We start from the raw sequence: 16,267 nt of genomic DNA, 5'->3' as shown, positions 1-16,267 counted from the left end.
TATTGTAGTCGATAAAGAGTCAGGCAGAGCGTGCAGCGATTTTACCTTGTAATGGAAGAAATGAGGCCGGTACACCGATAAGAACAGATTGAAGTCTGAATCACGAAAAAATAAGGTCGACATACGCGAGGGTGGCTACGACCCCGCAAGAGTGGCATTATTAATAAGTATTGGGCCCCCCCCCCCCCCCTCCACCCCCTCCAAGAAAAGAAAAAGAAAGAACGGGAGGATCACTAAAACCAGGGACATGGTCATTAAGAGATGTAATCGATAACAGTGATCTTTCAAGCGAAAGCTGTTGTGAGATCACAGCAGCAGTCGTTTTTGGCGCCGTATAGTTGTCCGCCGCCGCCGGTGTCCGTAACCGCTATCGTGCGAAATAAGAAAAAAAAATGAAATATCCAGGATCGGATGGGATTTGAGCCCGGGACCTCTGCGTAGCAGTCGAGTATGCACAGAGCCACGTCGGGGCTTGAAAATCCTTCGCAAAAAGACCCTATACATGCGTCATGTCGGGCAAGGAATCACGCTAACATATGTAATATAGCGAGGTAGAAGAGGCGTCACAAAACGCGAATTGCGTAACGAGTGGGTCGTTTAATGCTTTCAACCCATTACAGAGGGATCAGCCATAGTTCTTCATCGTCATCAGCCACAGTATCAACAGTGTCCTCATAATGCCTCACACTTGTGTAGCGGTACCACGCTTCTCCGCAGAATGACGAATGGCATATAGTGGGTGCTTCCCTATGTACTTCACTAAAAATATCGTGATTTATGGCGTAGTGGCTACCTTGCATGTGTACTTGTATTAGTTGCGCCAGGAGAGTGTATACAACGGGTTGCCCCAGGAGAGTCTCCAGCTTTCGCTGGGATTGTGCTGCGTGTTCAGCGCAGGCCTCGTGCTTTTTTATGAATGAATGGATCCAATGAAACAAACTTTGCTTGATGTTCTCTCTTCGTTTATTTTACATTTCCTCTCAACGAAACACTTCCCTGGAAATTCGCGTGCAGAACACACTGTCACTGGCGTGAATGACAAAACCGTCTTCTCTGACGCCGATTTGTCAAACATTTCTTCGTAAGGGACTGCGAAGATATTATGAAGTATGTATGCCATGGGGATTCGTGCGAACGGTGTCACCTAGCTCATTCATCACGCGCGAGCTCTCTTTTTTTTCTCGTCACTTTTTTGTGTCACAGATCAATCAGTTTTAACACGTTGACGGCACCCGCTATAAACCCGTTCTCTCTCCCCCGCCCACTCTCCCCCGTATGTCCAGTGTTAGTCAACGAAAGGCGACCAGCTCGCCGACAGACTCTCAAACTGCAGTTTATCATTTCACTCGCGGAGGCTCCTTTGAGTGGCGTGTCTGATATGTCACTGTCGCGACGGCTTTGTAACTCCGACACCGTTCGTGAAATTAAATAAAAGAGGGAGAGACAACCGGTATCATGAGTCAGAGAAAGCAAACGACAGCGACTGTCCTTGCCTTTCTAGCGCCTCTAGTGTCACGTTCATGCTCAAGACGTTCGCCCCTTTTTCTTTTGTCTTTTGAGTTCTCACTGCACGCATTCTGTTGCGCACACGACGAGATGCTCCGACGTGCGGCTTATACCGTCGTACGTCTCGCATGTGTGTGCTTTGTTTTAAACTTTGAAGAGCGCTTGACACGCTGCCTCCGCGTGGATCCTCTATTATGACCTCAATTTACCAAATGCGTTTGCATAGCTCATTTGGGCTCTTAAGCGACGCAGATGCGCGTGGTTGTATACGCGCTTCCGAGAGAGAAGCGCCATTTTTAATCACACGTTAGTGACAGTGGCGGCGGATGCATACGACGGCGTCTATCACAGCCATCACGTCGTAAAAAAAGTGATAATTTATTATGTAATTATGCACTGCCGGTAATTAGGTGCAATACGCCCTTCATTAAATGAAGCAACTGCTTGTTATATAAAAGGCACAGCAAAAGGCGTTAGGTTGTGTGAACCGCGGCATGCGGTATAAACGCTGGCTGATAAGAACTTCGTTGTGTTGGACGGCCATAAGATAAAACTTGAATAAATTATAACTAAGTACCTATATTTCGAGTTTCGTAAACGCTACTGATAGAAAAACGTGGCTGTAAAGCATTAACACGCAGTTTAACATAAGAATTCTGTTTATAATATTTGTCTTCGAATTCAGCATAGGTTAGAGTTCAGTGCAGAAAGTGCTAATTTAACTATTATCTTAAAGTTGGTATTGTAGCAAAGCTGTATCGTCCTGTCGCCTGTGATAGTTCCCGTTAGGAACGCCATTCAAAATTGCGTTTCTTTTTTCTTTCCCGTTATTTGCAGAACAACATCGTAGTGGAGTTCGAAGCCATTCATCCGGATAGCACGAAGCCGAAGCTGCACGATGCCCACGTCGTGCTAGAGTCGAAGGAGAGCCTTGTGAGTACATCTTATGGGGGCACAGTCTCAGTGCTGCCGACATTCTACTTCTTAGCGTGCGTGTTCGAGTCTGCATTTGATGTACAAAAAAAAGAAAAAAGGTAAACCTGGTGACGAAAGGTTGTTGATTTCCTTCAGTACATCCAGTGCTTTTTCGTAGTCCCTTCAAATAGTAACATATGAACCGTCACTATATTTACTAGCTGGTTCGGAATCTTAAGGTGGTCGATGGACGCAATGCCTTCCTCTTGTATACTATAGGCTCCTATAAACGCAGAAATCATTCGGCAGTACTCGAGCATTTTTTTTTTCGTAGAAATTGACTTACATTTTTATATATCAAACCCCCAATGTGGTAGCAATATGTTCAGAGCGGGAGTACCCGTTTCGTGTTCAAAATCTACTATATATGTATAGGTATTCTTGGATAACGCTACTATAAGCAGAGGGTTGACGGTAGTCGGTAACTATTTATTTATTTACTTCCTTAGTCAGTCAGTCAGTCAGTTAGTTAGTTAGTTAGTTAGTTAGTTAGTTAGTTAGTTAGTTAGTTAGTTAGTTAGTTAGTTAGTTAGTTAGTTAGTTAGTTAGTTAGTTAGTTAGTTAGTTAGTTAGTTAGTTAGTTAGTTCAGTACGCTGCGAAGTTCTTAACAATGTTTATATGCAGGGCGTTTCAGCTAACTTGCACCAGGTATACTTATTAACGCAATAGCGGTAAGGAACTCGTTTCGCAGAAATTCCGGTGTCTGCGTCGGTGTCGTTGGTTGTGAGCGAAAAATCGAGAAAGCTGTAAATAAAATAAATAATAAAAATCTTCGGTTCGAGTGAGAATCGAACTCAGGCCTTCTGCGTGGCAAGCAGATGTTCCACCACAGAGCCACGCCATTGCATGAAACTGCTTCGGAAAACACTATATGAATGAATATGAGCGTAGAATCGCGCCAGGCGTCAAAACATGTGAATTGCGCAACGAGGGACACTAAAGGCAAATATGAAGTCGACGTTGATTGTTGAAATAGCGGTCCAGAAACCTCGCAGTGCTACTTTTATGCCAAGGAAGTGCTTACTTTGAAACAAAATCACGTTTTAGTGGTCCGCATCGCGTTAGCGCACTTCAAATCGCCCGCCTGAAATCAGTCTTTCACACGTCACTGCTGCCGTGCCCAACGTTGCCCGCCTTTACTGCGCGGCGGCGTGCACTGGCGGCTCGTACCATTCGGGCATCCGGCAACATCACTTGCATGCGGCATTTTGTCGAACTTTCTGTCAGAGTGACATTCACGAGCGCGCAAAACACACGCGGCAGTACGCGATAGCGAAACTACCACTGAGACGCGACCGCGTGAGCGAAGCAGGGCGCCGAGCGAAGCGCAGTTCGGCGAAAACGGAACCTTTGAACCACGCGCGCCGTTCCCCATGGCAACGCCAAAGAGGTTCTTTTTTCCATGAATCAAACAGAAACGAACAAACAGCATTTTATTACGTCTCTTGATGCACGGAAGGTTCTTTTTTTTTATTGCTGCTAGTTTGATTACTAGTGAATAATTGTAGGCAGACTCTCATACGTCATCGGGATCATTTTGAAAATGTGCCGCTCGTGGCGCTCATCTTGTGATACATTTAGCTTAATTTCTCGCTAAGTAGGGCACTGCTGTTGATAACATTGCCGTTTTAGACGTTGTCATACGTTGAGCTTTCACTCTGACATTAATTGTTATTTGCCTTTAGTGTCCCTTTAAAGGCCCACCCACTACAAAACGCTCAGACATATTTGATCATCAGCAGCGAAAACAGCAACAAAGTGAGCAGCTACGTGGGTTCGCGTGTTGCCTTACGGACGCGTGTGGGCCTTTCGCTGATTCACAAGAGGAAGAATTATGGCGTATACAGTGGGCACTTCGAAACAGCCCTTGCAGTAGGCATTCTAGGATAGTTTGAAACGGTCAATGTTATGCGCACAGATGTTTGTTTGCTTGCGGCACGTTTGAGGCATCCACCGAGAACCGAAGCCAGGCTAGTAAGGCGATGTGCACGAGAAGGCGATGCGCACGGGACCCGATTACGCTATCACGTTCTACTCTTGAAGGTGAAGCTCAAGCATCCTCCGAGTTCCTAAATTCACACACTTTAAGGAAAGGCTGGAAAAAAAGCTAAACAGGGCAGTTAGCATATACGAAATGATCCGAAGTTCCCGAACAAATGCTACAACTTTTCTGGTGAATATGTTTGGTTAGAGTTACTGTTTTAAAGGTTATTTAAGCAGTCTTTGTTGATTTCCCGGGTTGTCGGATTGGCAGTTACCTTAGCATGGATGAAACATTCCGACGTTTCAGAACAAGCGCTACAACTTTTGCATTGAAGATTTTTCGCTTGAGTTACTAATTAAACAAAAAATTAAATAAGCAATCTTTGTTAATTACCCAGCTTGGTGGATTGGAAAAAATAACCTGACGTGCTGCGTACGTCACAGAACAATACTGGGCCAATTCGACACGCTAAGCGAATATGTTTGTTTTTCTAATACCAGGCGCAAGTTAACTGAAACACCTCGTGTTCTTGCTGTGATACCAGAGACGGCAGAATTGGCCAGTGTCAAAACCGAAAGGCCGTGTGCGAAGAATAAACGGCAGGCAGCCTGGCTCGCGCGTATCGACTACAGAACCCGTCTTCGCGATAGCGCTCATTAGTCACGTTTGAAAAGAAGGCAGCGCCTCAACAATGTCTCCTTGAGGTAGCTGGCATAGGGAAAAAAAAGAGAACAGAGGAGGAGAGCCAACTTACAATGGCGCTAATTTGCCTCTGGTAGGAGTCATATAAGATGGTACCTTTCATAAGTCAATTTTTATGTCGTAAAAGTGCACTGAATATATAAACTTAGATGGTGTCTTTGGGGAATAACGCTTTAATGTTGCTGTAGGAATTTTCAGTAAGTGAAGAAATAAATGCAATTATGGGTGGGCGATGGCTGACAATACAGCGAAGTAGTTGCTATATTTTGATCGGGAGGATTTCGCGGTGGTCAGGAAAACAGAAAAAAAATAAAACAATTTAGGACTAGATTAAACAGTAACGCAGTTTACGAGAAGGTCGCATACGCTCAATCTGTATTGCCCGAAACTGCGTTCTGGGTGACTTTCATCGCGGTTCGTTTGGTAGGGTAGTATGCTAAATATACAATTTTTACGTGAGCATAAGTGGCGTACCTTCAGTTCCGATGTAACAGGGGTCTCAAACTCACCTCAACTAGCGGGCCTCAGTCACCAAATTTAGTCTCCCGCAAGGACCGGTAAAGTCAAGGAGATTGAAACGCAGTGAGGGAGTTTGGACCTGGTTTGGACAATATGTCAGCTAATGTTGCCACATGAAAGAAGGCTTTTCCCATATCTGATATACGGGTCATTTCTGAACGGGATTTGGCGTCAGGATTAGAGAAACATCGGTAATGATCTCCAGAATGACTGAAATCTGGACGCCGCTTCTGAAATATAATTTTGTTCCATGGTTGTTTCAACACATGGTGACCTGATGGGGTGAAAAAAAAAATGTTTGAGACCGGCAGTCACGTCTGTGTAGCTCACGATTATTAAGAAAAAAAAAATGGGACGAGGACAGTCATGCGCGGGCCGGGCCTCTAGCGAGAGATCCGCGGGCCGCGTGTTTGAGACTCCTGCTGTATATAAGAACATATATTTTTATTTTTTGCAGAGAGTTCGTAGTGACTCTTTAACACAGGCTCATAGCTATACAGCTTCTGTTGTAGCAGTTCCCGTGACCATATACGTGACGTTAGGTTTGAACTCTATGTCTCTTCTCGTGCCAGACAATCACGACTGGAATCACCTGCGAGCGACTGATTTTGGTGATCAAAGTCACGAAGAGCGACGAGCCGGAGCAGACTGTCCACCGGTACAACCTCCTGGTCGAAAAACTCAACGGAAAGGCGAGTCTGGGATGTTCCCACGGGCTTCTATGGGGAGTCGCTGGTCGAGCTAAGTAAGACGAACGTGCTCCAACTGCTAAACGAGCATTGGCTTCCCGACAAGCTGGAAACAGCTTACAAAGGGACTGGGTTCAACGGTGCATTGTCCTCATTCTTCCAACAGGCACGGGTTATATCTCTAGCAGGAGCGCGCTGCGTGAGCTTGAACTGCAGCGTTATAGCTAATCAAGTGCCGGGTTTCTAGAAATCTGCCCACTGGATAAGCAAATTTCTCTTCTCAGGAGTGCAAGGTTTTGTTTCATGGCGTTGAGATTGTTTGTTAAAACGTCCTCAGTGCAAGGCGAGATTCTCGCGATACGTGTATATTATAAAGATGTACACAAACATGGTGTCATATATAGTGGAAATGCTAAGAAATCGAACAAAAAGACATTGTGACTCACACTAATTGCATACGGCGTTCAGATTTCAAGCATAAGTAACTTCTGTTTGAAAGCTTTGACGGCTATACAGAATGCTGCAGCTGTCGCGAGACATGTAATTAAGAAATAAGAAAACTCTCTACGAGAAACGAGGACGCCACCAAAAATGAACAGTTAGTCTCTAGAAAATTGGAATTCCCTTGCGTTTTAAATTGCCAATGATTTCAAACTAGTTCAACGAAATAATGTTCACCGATCTTCAGGCTGTTCCTTCCCGTCATCTTAGAAGACGAGAAGCTTCGCAGGACACGCCTCTATTAAATGGCTACGCCGCCGTGGTGCTACGTCCAACGCTTTCATTCTTGTTTGTTTGTTCGTCTTTTGCTGCATTGCAAAAAAGAAATAAAAAGTGTCCCTCCAGCTTGACATCTCGAGTGTCAATTAAGGGACAGCATGTCATTTAATGTAATCCGGTGGCAGCTAAAAATGGAAACAAATAAAATGTAACGCGTTTTCACGTGTTCTTTTTGCGTTTATATTGCAGTTGAGGATATGCTGCATTAGCACGGAGCAACTGTTTGTCGTTCGTTTCGTCCAGCGACCTGACGTCAAGGTTTCGCTGCAGTCCTCGGTCGCCGAAAACGTGAGTGCCCGTTTCTGTAGCCTCTGCAGTATGCTTAAAGTAAGCACTGACGCCGTGAAATTTAATTACCCAAATTAAGGTGCTGTCTTTCTTCTTTTACTTCTGTCGCAACATGCGTTGCAGGAGAGTTAACGCCCACGATTAGCCCCTATGTTTATTTCGTTTTTTTTTTTCTAGCTTTCTCCTTCCCCTGCCTCTCTCCTTCGTTTCTCTCTCTCTCTTTCTAGCTTTCGTAGTGCGTAGCTACAAATGGATAATATCACGCGCAAGAGCACGAAAATTTAGCGCTTACTCGCCCCGTCCCTGGCGATACGAAAGAGGAATGTAAAGACGTTTCCTTCGTTAGGCTATATGTCCAGAGAAAGACGCTGTGCCTCTCTAATACCTTGCAGAACGTTGGAAGCTATTGCAGTGCCGCTATTAAGTTCTGCACTAATTCTACACTTGTTCAGCCATGCTAAAGCTTCCTTTTATATTTACGCTGTTTGTCGGATAACTACTATATGCATGTGCTGAGTCCACCTTGTGACCTTCCATTTAGCTTACCATGTCGTTTAACTGGGAGCGTATGTCCCACGCATTTTCGACATGCCGTCTCCGAAACTGTATACAATGATTACTCTTGAATTTTAGCCTAAACGAGCACAATACAATTCCCAGTTGTAGTAGCTTCCACATATAATACGCACATTGGTCGGGATAATACGGCGGTTTATCACGTGGCATAGTTACCCAATGCGGAAACGTCGGTCAACGCCATACGCCGGGATGCGTCGAAAACGCGCTGCATGTGGTTGCCAGTCTGGTGCCTGTACAAACGTACACTAGCATTTGAACGATGCAACAGCGCTAGAACCAGACGAAGACGGCACTGTGTTTGTGTTCTCTCGTCTTCGTCTTGTTCTAGCGCTGCTTCATGTTCAAATTGAGTGGGTACCAACCAGCCCAGTTCAAGACGCTAATACTGTGTGTCGTGTACTGTGAGAAGTAAGTAACATTTAGTATATTTCATGCGAGCAATCTGCTTATCCTGGACCAATCACAGAATATGACTATGGTATGAGAAGTTTGAATCTCTCTTCTCACCATACACGATACCAACCTCATAAACTAAGCGCGGCACGCTGTCTGGAAAACAAAGAACGTGTTACTCTTTTTTTCCCCTTGATTTGCGCAACGCTTGCTCTTCTGCACTCGCGTGCAAAAGTCTCTCGAGAAACCGCAAGAAAAAAAAGAAAAAAAAAAAGACAAGGAACGCGCGAAGAAGTCCACGCAGACGATTACTAAAGAAATTTGCATTTTTTTTTCGTCTCTCCTAAGTCTTCAGCGGGTTTAACGTTTCTGAGTACCTGGTTTTGACGCTGAACATCGCGAACTTCTGCCAGGCTACCACACCGTAGGCCGCGAAGCGGAAAAAAGAAGATTGCGTCGCTTTGCATATTTATAACGCTTTCTCACGGCTGCCAGCTTCCTTCCGCAATTTTCGGCATTCGTTAGTATGCAGCGGCGTCTTATATATAAACGGATCAAGGACTTCATTTTTGTGAGAGCAGCAGATGGCGTACATTTCAATTACTCCAAAGGTTTAAGCTCACAATAATGACTGTGCATAGCGCACAGTATACGTTTACGCGCTAGCACAGAACATACTTTGTGAGCTTGACGATAAGCCACTTTTTCTATCGTATTTTCTTTAAAAATACACACACACACACACACACTTTTGTTATTGTTATTATTCGTCTCGAGGACCGTGTTTCGACAGCTCTAACTTCTTTTTGCTTCGTGCTTATGCTTCGCTTTGTTGCTTCAAAGTCTAGATGGTCGATAATCACGGTCTTAAATTAGCTGCTTGAAGCGAAATCTTTATAAGCTTCCTGGCGGAGCTTTCGCGATCGAAGCCGATTAGCATTTTCTTACGCGTATTCATAGGTTCAAGTCGCAAGCTAAATCCCTGACGGCCTGTCAGGGCATTCGTTATGATTTCAGCAAATTCTACACGCAGGATTTGGCCCTGTCAACAATCTTCACAGCATTTCGTTTTCTTTTTCTTTCTTGTCTGGTCGGAAAATATAATAAAGTGCCGAATCTGTTAATTCGCGTATATTTTCCGTGGAACCGCTCCTCTCTTATGCTTGTCGTGGATAAGACTGTTTTTCTCTCTGGCGCTGACGCTTCATAGAGTACATCCGAGTCTTCTAAATGGAAGGGTCTGCTACGATCATTAAGTTTAAAATATGTTAACCTTAATCCGTATACTAACCAGATGGTATCAGAGTACAATGCTGCCGCCGCAGACACAAACAGCACTAAGGAAAGAGATAAAGCGCCTTGTGTAAGTGAGACGGTTGCTTCATTTCCTTTATTGAACTTGCACATTCTTCCACTTATATTTACTCGATCATAAGATTAAAAGAATTGGGATTGTACACCTGAAGCGCGCGCATAAACTCAGCCAACAGAGGCTCATGTTTCGCTGATGCATTCACTTATATTGTTCATGCAAAATACTCGAAGCTCTAGCAAAACAAATCACAGTTATATTAAATATTAAATTTCAGTACGTTGTTATAATCAGGCACCGAAGTGGGTGGCTGCACAGTGGCGTCCACTCTTAGGGTGAACCACGGGGGTGAACACAGATCAGCGTGGCTGCGCTCCGCGGAGCGCCATTGAAGCCGGCGTGGCCGCGCAACGAAGCTTAGCGGCGCATGCGCATAGGGACCCACGGGTGATACTTTGCGTCGTCTGCTAAGCGCTGGAGGGCGCCGCGCCGTAGGAAGAGCAGCGTGCTCGTGTGCGCCTGCGCCGCTTTGATTCGATGCGCGGCCGCGCCGGATGCAGTAGGCTCGTCCACCTTAGTTTATAACTCACCCCAGCGAATTTCATCATCATCATCATCCTGACTACGCCCACTGCAGGGCAATTGGGTGAGTGAGTGAGAACTTTATTGTGGTCCAAAATTGGCAGAAGCTGAACGCGACTAGAGGTCCCGCTAGCTGCACACTCTAAGAAAAAAAAGAGTATGCGTGACTCTTTTCGGAGAGTTCTGACTTGCCACGTATAGGACTCTCTTTAAATAGTCACGGTGACTCTCTTTGTGGGTCAGGGTCGGCTCGCTCTAGGAGAGTCCCCCGACCCTCTAGGAAGAGTTGAAAGACTCTCATCCGAAGGATCACGTTACCACTTATAGGGAATCAGACGACTCTTGCCGGTAACACTCCTACGGGGGTCAAGTGACCCACACAGAAGCGTCAAGCGACTCCACGAGTATTTTAAGCTACTCATTTGACCCTTGCTGTACTTTTGCGCGACTACAGCTGAAAATAATGGAGTATTCATTTTAAGCATGTCCAATAATACTTGCCGTTCTGCCCAGCGACTGCAAAAAGGGAATAGTTCAGTTTTAGGATTACTTTAATAAAACTCGTCAAAACAACACATATTTTCCAGCAAAGTTATATAGAAAGCGCGAAAAGATGGTATTTTATTTCCAATTAAGAAGTTTGGGTATTCCTCGTCTACATGCTTCTATGAGTATAGCCAACTAAAATGTGTGACTGATGTGCATAGTGTCATATAGTGCAAAATAATATGCAGAAATGGGCATCATGTTTCAATCTTTATTCCTTATGATTAAGAATAAATCAAAAAGTGGTGACGGCTGGAGGTCTCAGACTTGTGGCTTGCTAGGTTATCGCTCCTGTTCAGCGTGAGCACCATGAACGGTATCTGAAAAGCAGAACGTGATATTATAATGAGAAAATGAAATTGCAGTAATGGTTTGCAAAACCTACTAAATACGTGGTTCACATAGACACAATGAAGGAACAAAACAAATTTTCACGTAAAAGGCAGCGGGAACCTCGTCTCGCAATAGGCACTGGCTATACACGAATGAAAGCACTTTTTTTTTCTGAGAAATCGCTTCAAAATTTGGTTTCAGAATAAACACGGTTTTGCGCCGGCTTACCCCGACACCCAAACACTTCCTACGGCAGTCAGGGGCACGCCGTGAGCGGTTACTGACCGCATGTTTTACAAACGTAACCCATACTCAGATAAGCGCATGCGAGTACGAGGGCCCGAACGACACCCAGTGCGTGCGGACGCCGTCTACGTCGAGATCAGACATGTCATGCTAGAATTAGCACACATAACTCCCACAATCACGTACACTCACTTCATTCCGTTATAGCGTCATCGCAGATGTTGGCAAACCACGAAAACAGCAAACAGAAACGAAGGAAAAAAGTGCACGGCGACGGCCGAAACAACGGGCGCCGTCGAAAGTCTAGCATTTTCGCCTTACCGGCGAGGCGTGTCCAACTTGAATGACTACCGCATACGTTCTGGAAGCCACCGTACTATATCTGCACCTCAAGCTACCGTCTTTAAGCCAACATAGTGCGTCTGAGCGTTCTGTACACAGACGTTTTTTTTTTTCTTTTTTTTTTCACGTTCCCACGCGCGGAAGCACGCAGCACACTCAAGGTCGATGGAAATGTTATTATGAAGTAGACTACAGTGCATCTCAAAACGACATCTTGCACCTTCAGTAGTGCAGACACAACGCGCATAACGGTGGCAACTCGTTAACCGACAGCTTTAGTTGGGCATCCGCAACAGCCCCGCGGACACGGGCTGCTGTTGGAAATGGCTGGCAGATAACTTCCGCAGAGCTGCTGCAGACGCCCAGCTAAAGCTGTATAATTAGTGCCTACGAAAGCAGTACACTCACCGTTAACTGGCGCCCGTTGTCCGAATCCGCAGCTCCATGAATATTCCGCCCTGCAAACGTCACTTCGTGCGCGGAGCCGGCGTCAACACCATCGAAAGCGCGCATGAACATGAACTGATGAAACCTGATGAAACTTCAAGACACGCAACCCGCGCAACCAACGCAACGCATTCCACGACTAGACTGAGACGACTGAGAGAGAAGGCAGAAGCGGCGCGTCACCCCGGCGCCAACCCCGTATCCGTTGGCGAGCAACGCAGAGCAACGCGCCACAACGGCGCCAAAGGGCAAGCGCGCGATATGTATGGCGTATACGGCGGCTCTTTCATGACGGAAGCCAATCGAAACGCGCTTCAGGGGCGTCCAGTGACTCCTTCCGAACTGCTAACTCTTTTTCTCTGCCTGTACCTTCCAAAAGGGGTCACATGGACGCCCGAAGAGAGTCACGGTTCCATGACCCTCTTTCGACTCTTTTTTTTTCTTAGAGTGCAGGGCAAAGGCGTCTCCCATGTTTCGTCAGTCCACCCGGTCCTGTGCTTGCTGTGGTCACGTTATCCCCGCAAACCTTTTAATCTCATCTGCCCACCTAACTTTCTGTTCGGCATTAAATACGCAAATCAGCGCTTCTACACGCAACGTCGCTTATATAAAGCAGTACATGGTCAGGCAGTATATAGGCTGATGTGGAGGTTTTGCCTGGGGGTGGGAGGAGGCAAGTTTCAATGTCACCCCCCCCCCCCCCCCTCGCCGGTTGATCTAGTCCGAAAGAAAATGAGCTTCGTAACGGATGCAAAAATGAAAATGAAGCGGTGACCTTCTTATCGCAACGGCCTGCCTTTGGTCCCCGTCTTTCCGGGGGTGCACAGGTGGGAAGTAAACAGTTCTTGGAATGCAATATCAGAGATCCTCGGTTGCCGTTATCGTTGAAGACACGTGTGGAACGACGGGACAGGTCAGACTGAGTAAAGGTGTGGGGCAGACATGGCGCCCCCTTTGATAATCAGGGGAGGGGGGGTGAGTCTGCACCCCCCCCCCCCCGTGTGCACGGCTATGTGCGTAGTATCAGTTCGTGTGAAAGGTAAGAATGAAATGAGTACGGTGGCTGTGGTTAAAAAAGCAGCACGCACTGCCGTGTCGTTGCGACGAGCTCGTAAGTTCTGGTCGCTGTTCAGAGGTTCGCTGCAGACCGCATCGCTGGTTTATCTGCAGAAACCGCACTCGGTTGACCAGCGCGCCCTGGACGACGTCGTGCTGGAGGCGGTGGTGGACGCGCTGTCTTACACCGTGGCCGACATCAGCTGCTCGGGACAGAAGGATTTCCCCAGCTTCAAGCACCGAGCACCTGTCTCGGAGATAATACAGAGCACGCAACTCAGTCAAGTGGTGAGTGTGCCCCTCTTTTAGATGCGAAGTATCTTAAGGCGGAGCTCAATCCGGTGGTGTTCTCAATCCGGCTCCGTTCTTACTGGCCTGCGTCTATCATGTAAAGCGTTCGATTTCTGCGCTTGCAGGATGCTTCATCGCCGCCCCACAAAGTCAAGCACGATCATCGACTCCTTGTGAAGGTCATAAAAGCTTCCAACTTAGGCGCGAACAAAGGTACGTGTCACGTTGCGTATATATTCATATTAGCAATGTGATTTACATTCCTGGGGAACTTCTTTCACTTCATGTACGCACGTGTCGCGCCTCTATCATGCCGCTCTTCGATGAAAAAAAAAAAAAAATTCCGATTTCTCCGGTGCTTACGTAATCAAACACCTTGCCGAATGGGTTAATCTAGCCCAGCAGTTCGAAGCTTTAGCGCTGAAACACAAATGCGCGTGGTACAAATTCTCGGCGTTGCTAAGCGCAGACACCACGCATTTTGGAGACCATGCGGAAACTTCGTGGTGGCGCCGCAAGATGGCGCAGTGTGTTCAGTGGAAATTGCGAGAAAGGAGCCCAGATGCGGTCCAATGAATTAAGCGTTTCGGCGGTGGCGATGCCGTGCGTCGCCAAACTTCAACACCCTACCCTATAATCCTGCCCGTAAAACTGCCTTAAAAATACTTAATTTTATATTTTGTTTACTTGATCGAGCGATTGTAACTGACTTTCTTCGACCATGATAAATAGAGCAGCCGGCTCGTTCGCTTTGCAAATACAGACTGATAAAATATTTAATTTTCTCCCCAATATGCCAGATGGATCGGCTGGCGTATCATTATAATCCAGCCGTATGATTTACAGAGCTTGTTTCTGTCACATGCTGCGTGGTTAGGTCTTGTTATGCCTGATGTCTCTATATAAAAGAACGTAATAATATAACCAGAAAGAAAGAAGATTGTTGATAACGATTTACATTTATCCATATATGGATAAATGTAAATCGGACGTATCAGCAACCGTCTTTCTTCCTGGTTGTCTATCTATGGTAGCAGACGTAAACAAAGAAAATAAATTGGCGTTGAAGTTGTGTTTGCGGCGTTTCCTTGCGTACTGCTATTATGCGAAAGTTTCACTTCGCCCGTTTTGCCATCTCGTGACCTACATTTATTGATGTCTAATTTTGTGCGTCGCACACCAGTGAGCAAGGCATGGTAAGTGTGAGGAGTATTGAGAAAGGCGTAGAACAACGAAAGCATTCCGTGTTTTTGGCTAGAGAATAAATTATTTGGGATACTAACACGAACGTGCAAAAGTTAGAACTAAATTAATAAATGGCGTGACAGTAATTTTTGCGCCGGCGTAACGGTCAGGCTGTTCCACCGCCAAAAACGAATAACCTCTTCGTCATGTGTCGCGCACAGGCTGCAAGGAAGTGTACTGCGTGGTGGAGCTTGACGAGCCCCCGCATCGCTGCACGACTACCGTTGCCAAGGAGACGACGAATCCTTTCTGGGACGAGCATTTCCTTTTGTGAGTTCTGCGCCGTTTCATCCTGGTTGCTCTGCATTTTGCATGCTGCCTCAGTGCTCGCATCATGGAACGAGCTTACGGGCTTGGGCAAACGAGTCCCGACACGAAAAACCGTTTATATTGTTTTTGTTTTTGAGCAAATACAGAAAAGGGAAGAGAGAATAAAACTAAACAAGGAGTATTAACGACTTCATGCTGGGATATTAAAAGAGAAGAAGAAATACGCCAGAATTGTTATCAAACTTTCTTTTATTTGGGCAAGCAGTCATAGAAATTGCAACTTTTGAATTGCCCGCCAACGCAATATAATGACCGGTAGAGGATTATTTATGTTTTAAAAAGAAAAAGGTATTGCACCTCAATCGGCCTGTTTCTACGTTTTGAATAGGGGCGGCCGCCGCCATAATCACCTGAGGGAGAGGGGGGCAAAGTTTGCCCCATACTTTTATTCAGTCGGACCTGTCCCGTCATTGCTTAATGAGCAAGTTTATGGCCACGCAGGTTTTGACAATAATGGCGGTCGAAGGCCCCTGATGTTGCATTCCGAGCACTGTTTACTTCCATCTTTACTCTCGGAAAGCCAGGGACCAAAGGCAGGCCGTTGCGAGAAGCACGTCATCACTTCATTTTCACATTTTTCATTCATTGTGAAAGATGTTCTCTTTTGGGCAATACAAACTTTGCGCACACCTATGCTTGTGCTGAACTGGGACGTTCACGTGACAGTGTTGCGTGTGCAACGTCGGTATTTACCGGGAAATTGCGGTTGACCGTTTTGTTACGTAAGCCTCTAATGTTCGGCGCGTTTCATAATATTGTTCTTCCTGTACTCGCACTTAACGGGGACAAGCTTCGTAAACAAAACGACCTTCTATTTTGTATCCTCACGGTAAATGTCAAGGCCTTGATGAAACGCATGTTTACGATCTTTCTTTCAGCACCCTCGACCAGAATTCAGCTGAAGTCCTGTTCGAGATATACGACAAGAGCAAGCCTCAAGGAGGTACGTGCAACAAGCACCGGCCTTGTACTCTTGCCATATTTTTTGCTCCCTTTTGTGCCGCCATGCCAGGGGCGTAGCCAGAAATTTTTTTCGTGGGGGGAGGGTCAGCCATACTTTATGTATGTTCGTGTGTGCGTTTGTATGTGTGCGTGTATATCAATAACGTATGCTGTCGGGC

The 16,267-nt window shown here is 46.0% G+C and overlaps 1 protein-coding gene across 7 annotated transcripts in view; it reads left to right on the top strand.

Moving 5' to 3' along the window:
* Positions 1–16,267, top strand: part of LOC119393248 (uncharacterized) — a 164,204-nt gene that overhangs the window by 98,860 nt on the left and 49,077 nt on the right. For all 7 annotated transcript variants that reach the window (XM_049416161.1, XM_037660167.2, XM_049416162.1 and 4 more), the window contains exons 2-8: positions 2,344–2,439; positions 6,260–6,379; positions 7,346–7,444; positions 13,395–13,568; positions 13,697–13,784; positions 14,978–15,086; positions 16,025–16,089. In XM_049416161.1, the coding sequence (XP_049272118.1) occupies positions 2,344–2,439; positions 6,260–6,379; positions 7,346–7,444; positions 13,395–13,568; positions 13,697–13,784; positions 14,978–15,086; positions 16,025–16,089 (751 nt within the window). The remainder of the gene's footprint in view (positions 1–2,343; positions 2,440–6,259; positions 6,380–7,345; positions 7,445–13,394; positions 13,569–13,696; positions 13,785–14,977; positions 15,087–16,024; positions 16,090–16,267) is intronic.

Source organism: Rhipicephalus sanguineus, chromosome 5, assembly GCF_013339695.2.
Source record: "Rhipicephalus sanguineus isolate Rsan-2018 chromosome 5, BIME_Rsan_1.4, whole genome shotgun sequence".
In the NCBI taxonomy this organism is placed as follows: domain Eukaryota; kingdom Metazoa; phylum Arthropoda; class Arachnida; order Ixodida; family Ixodidae; genus Rhipicephalus; species Rhipicephalus sanguineus.
The sequence above is the reverse complement of the archived record's forward strand: the minus strand, read 5'-3'. Positions and strand labels throughout refer to the sequence as shown.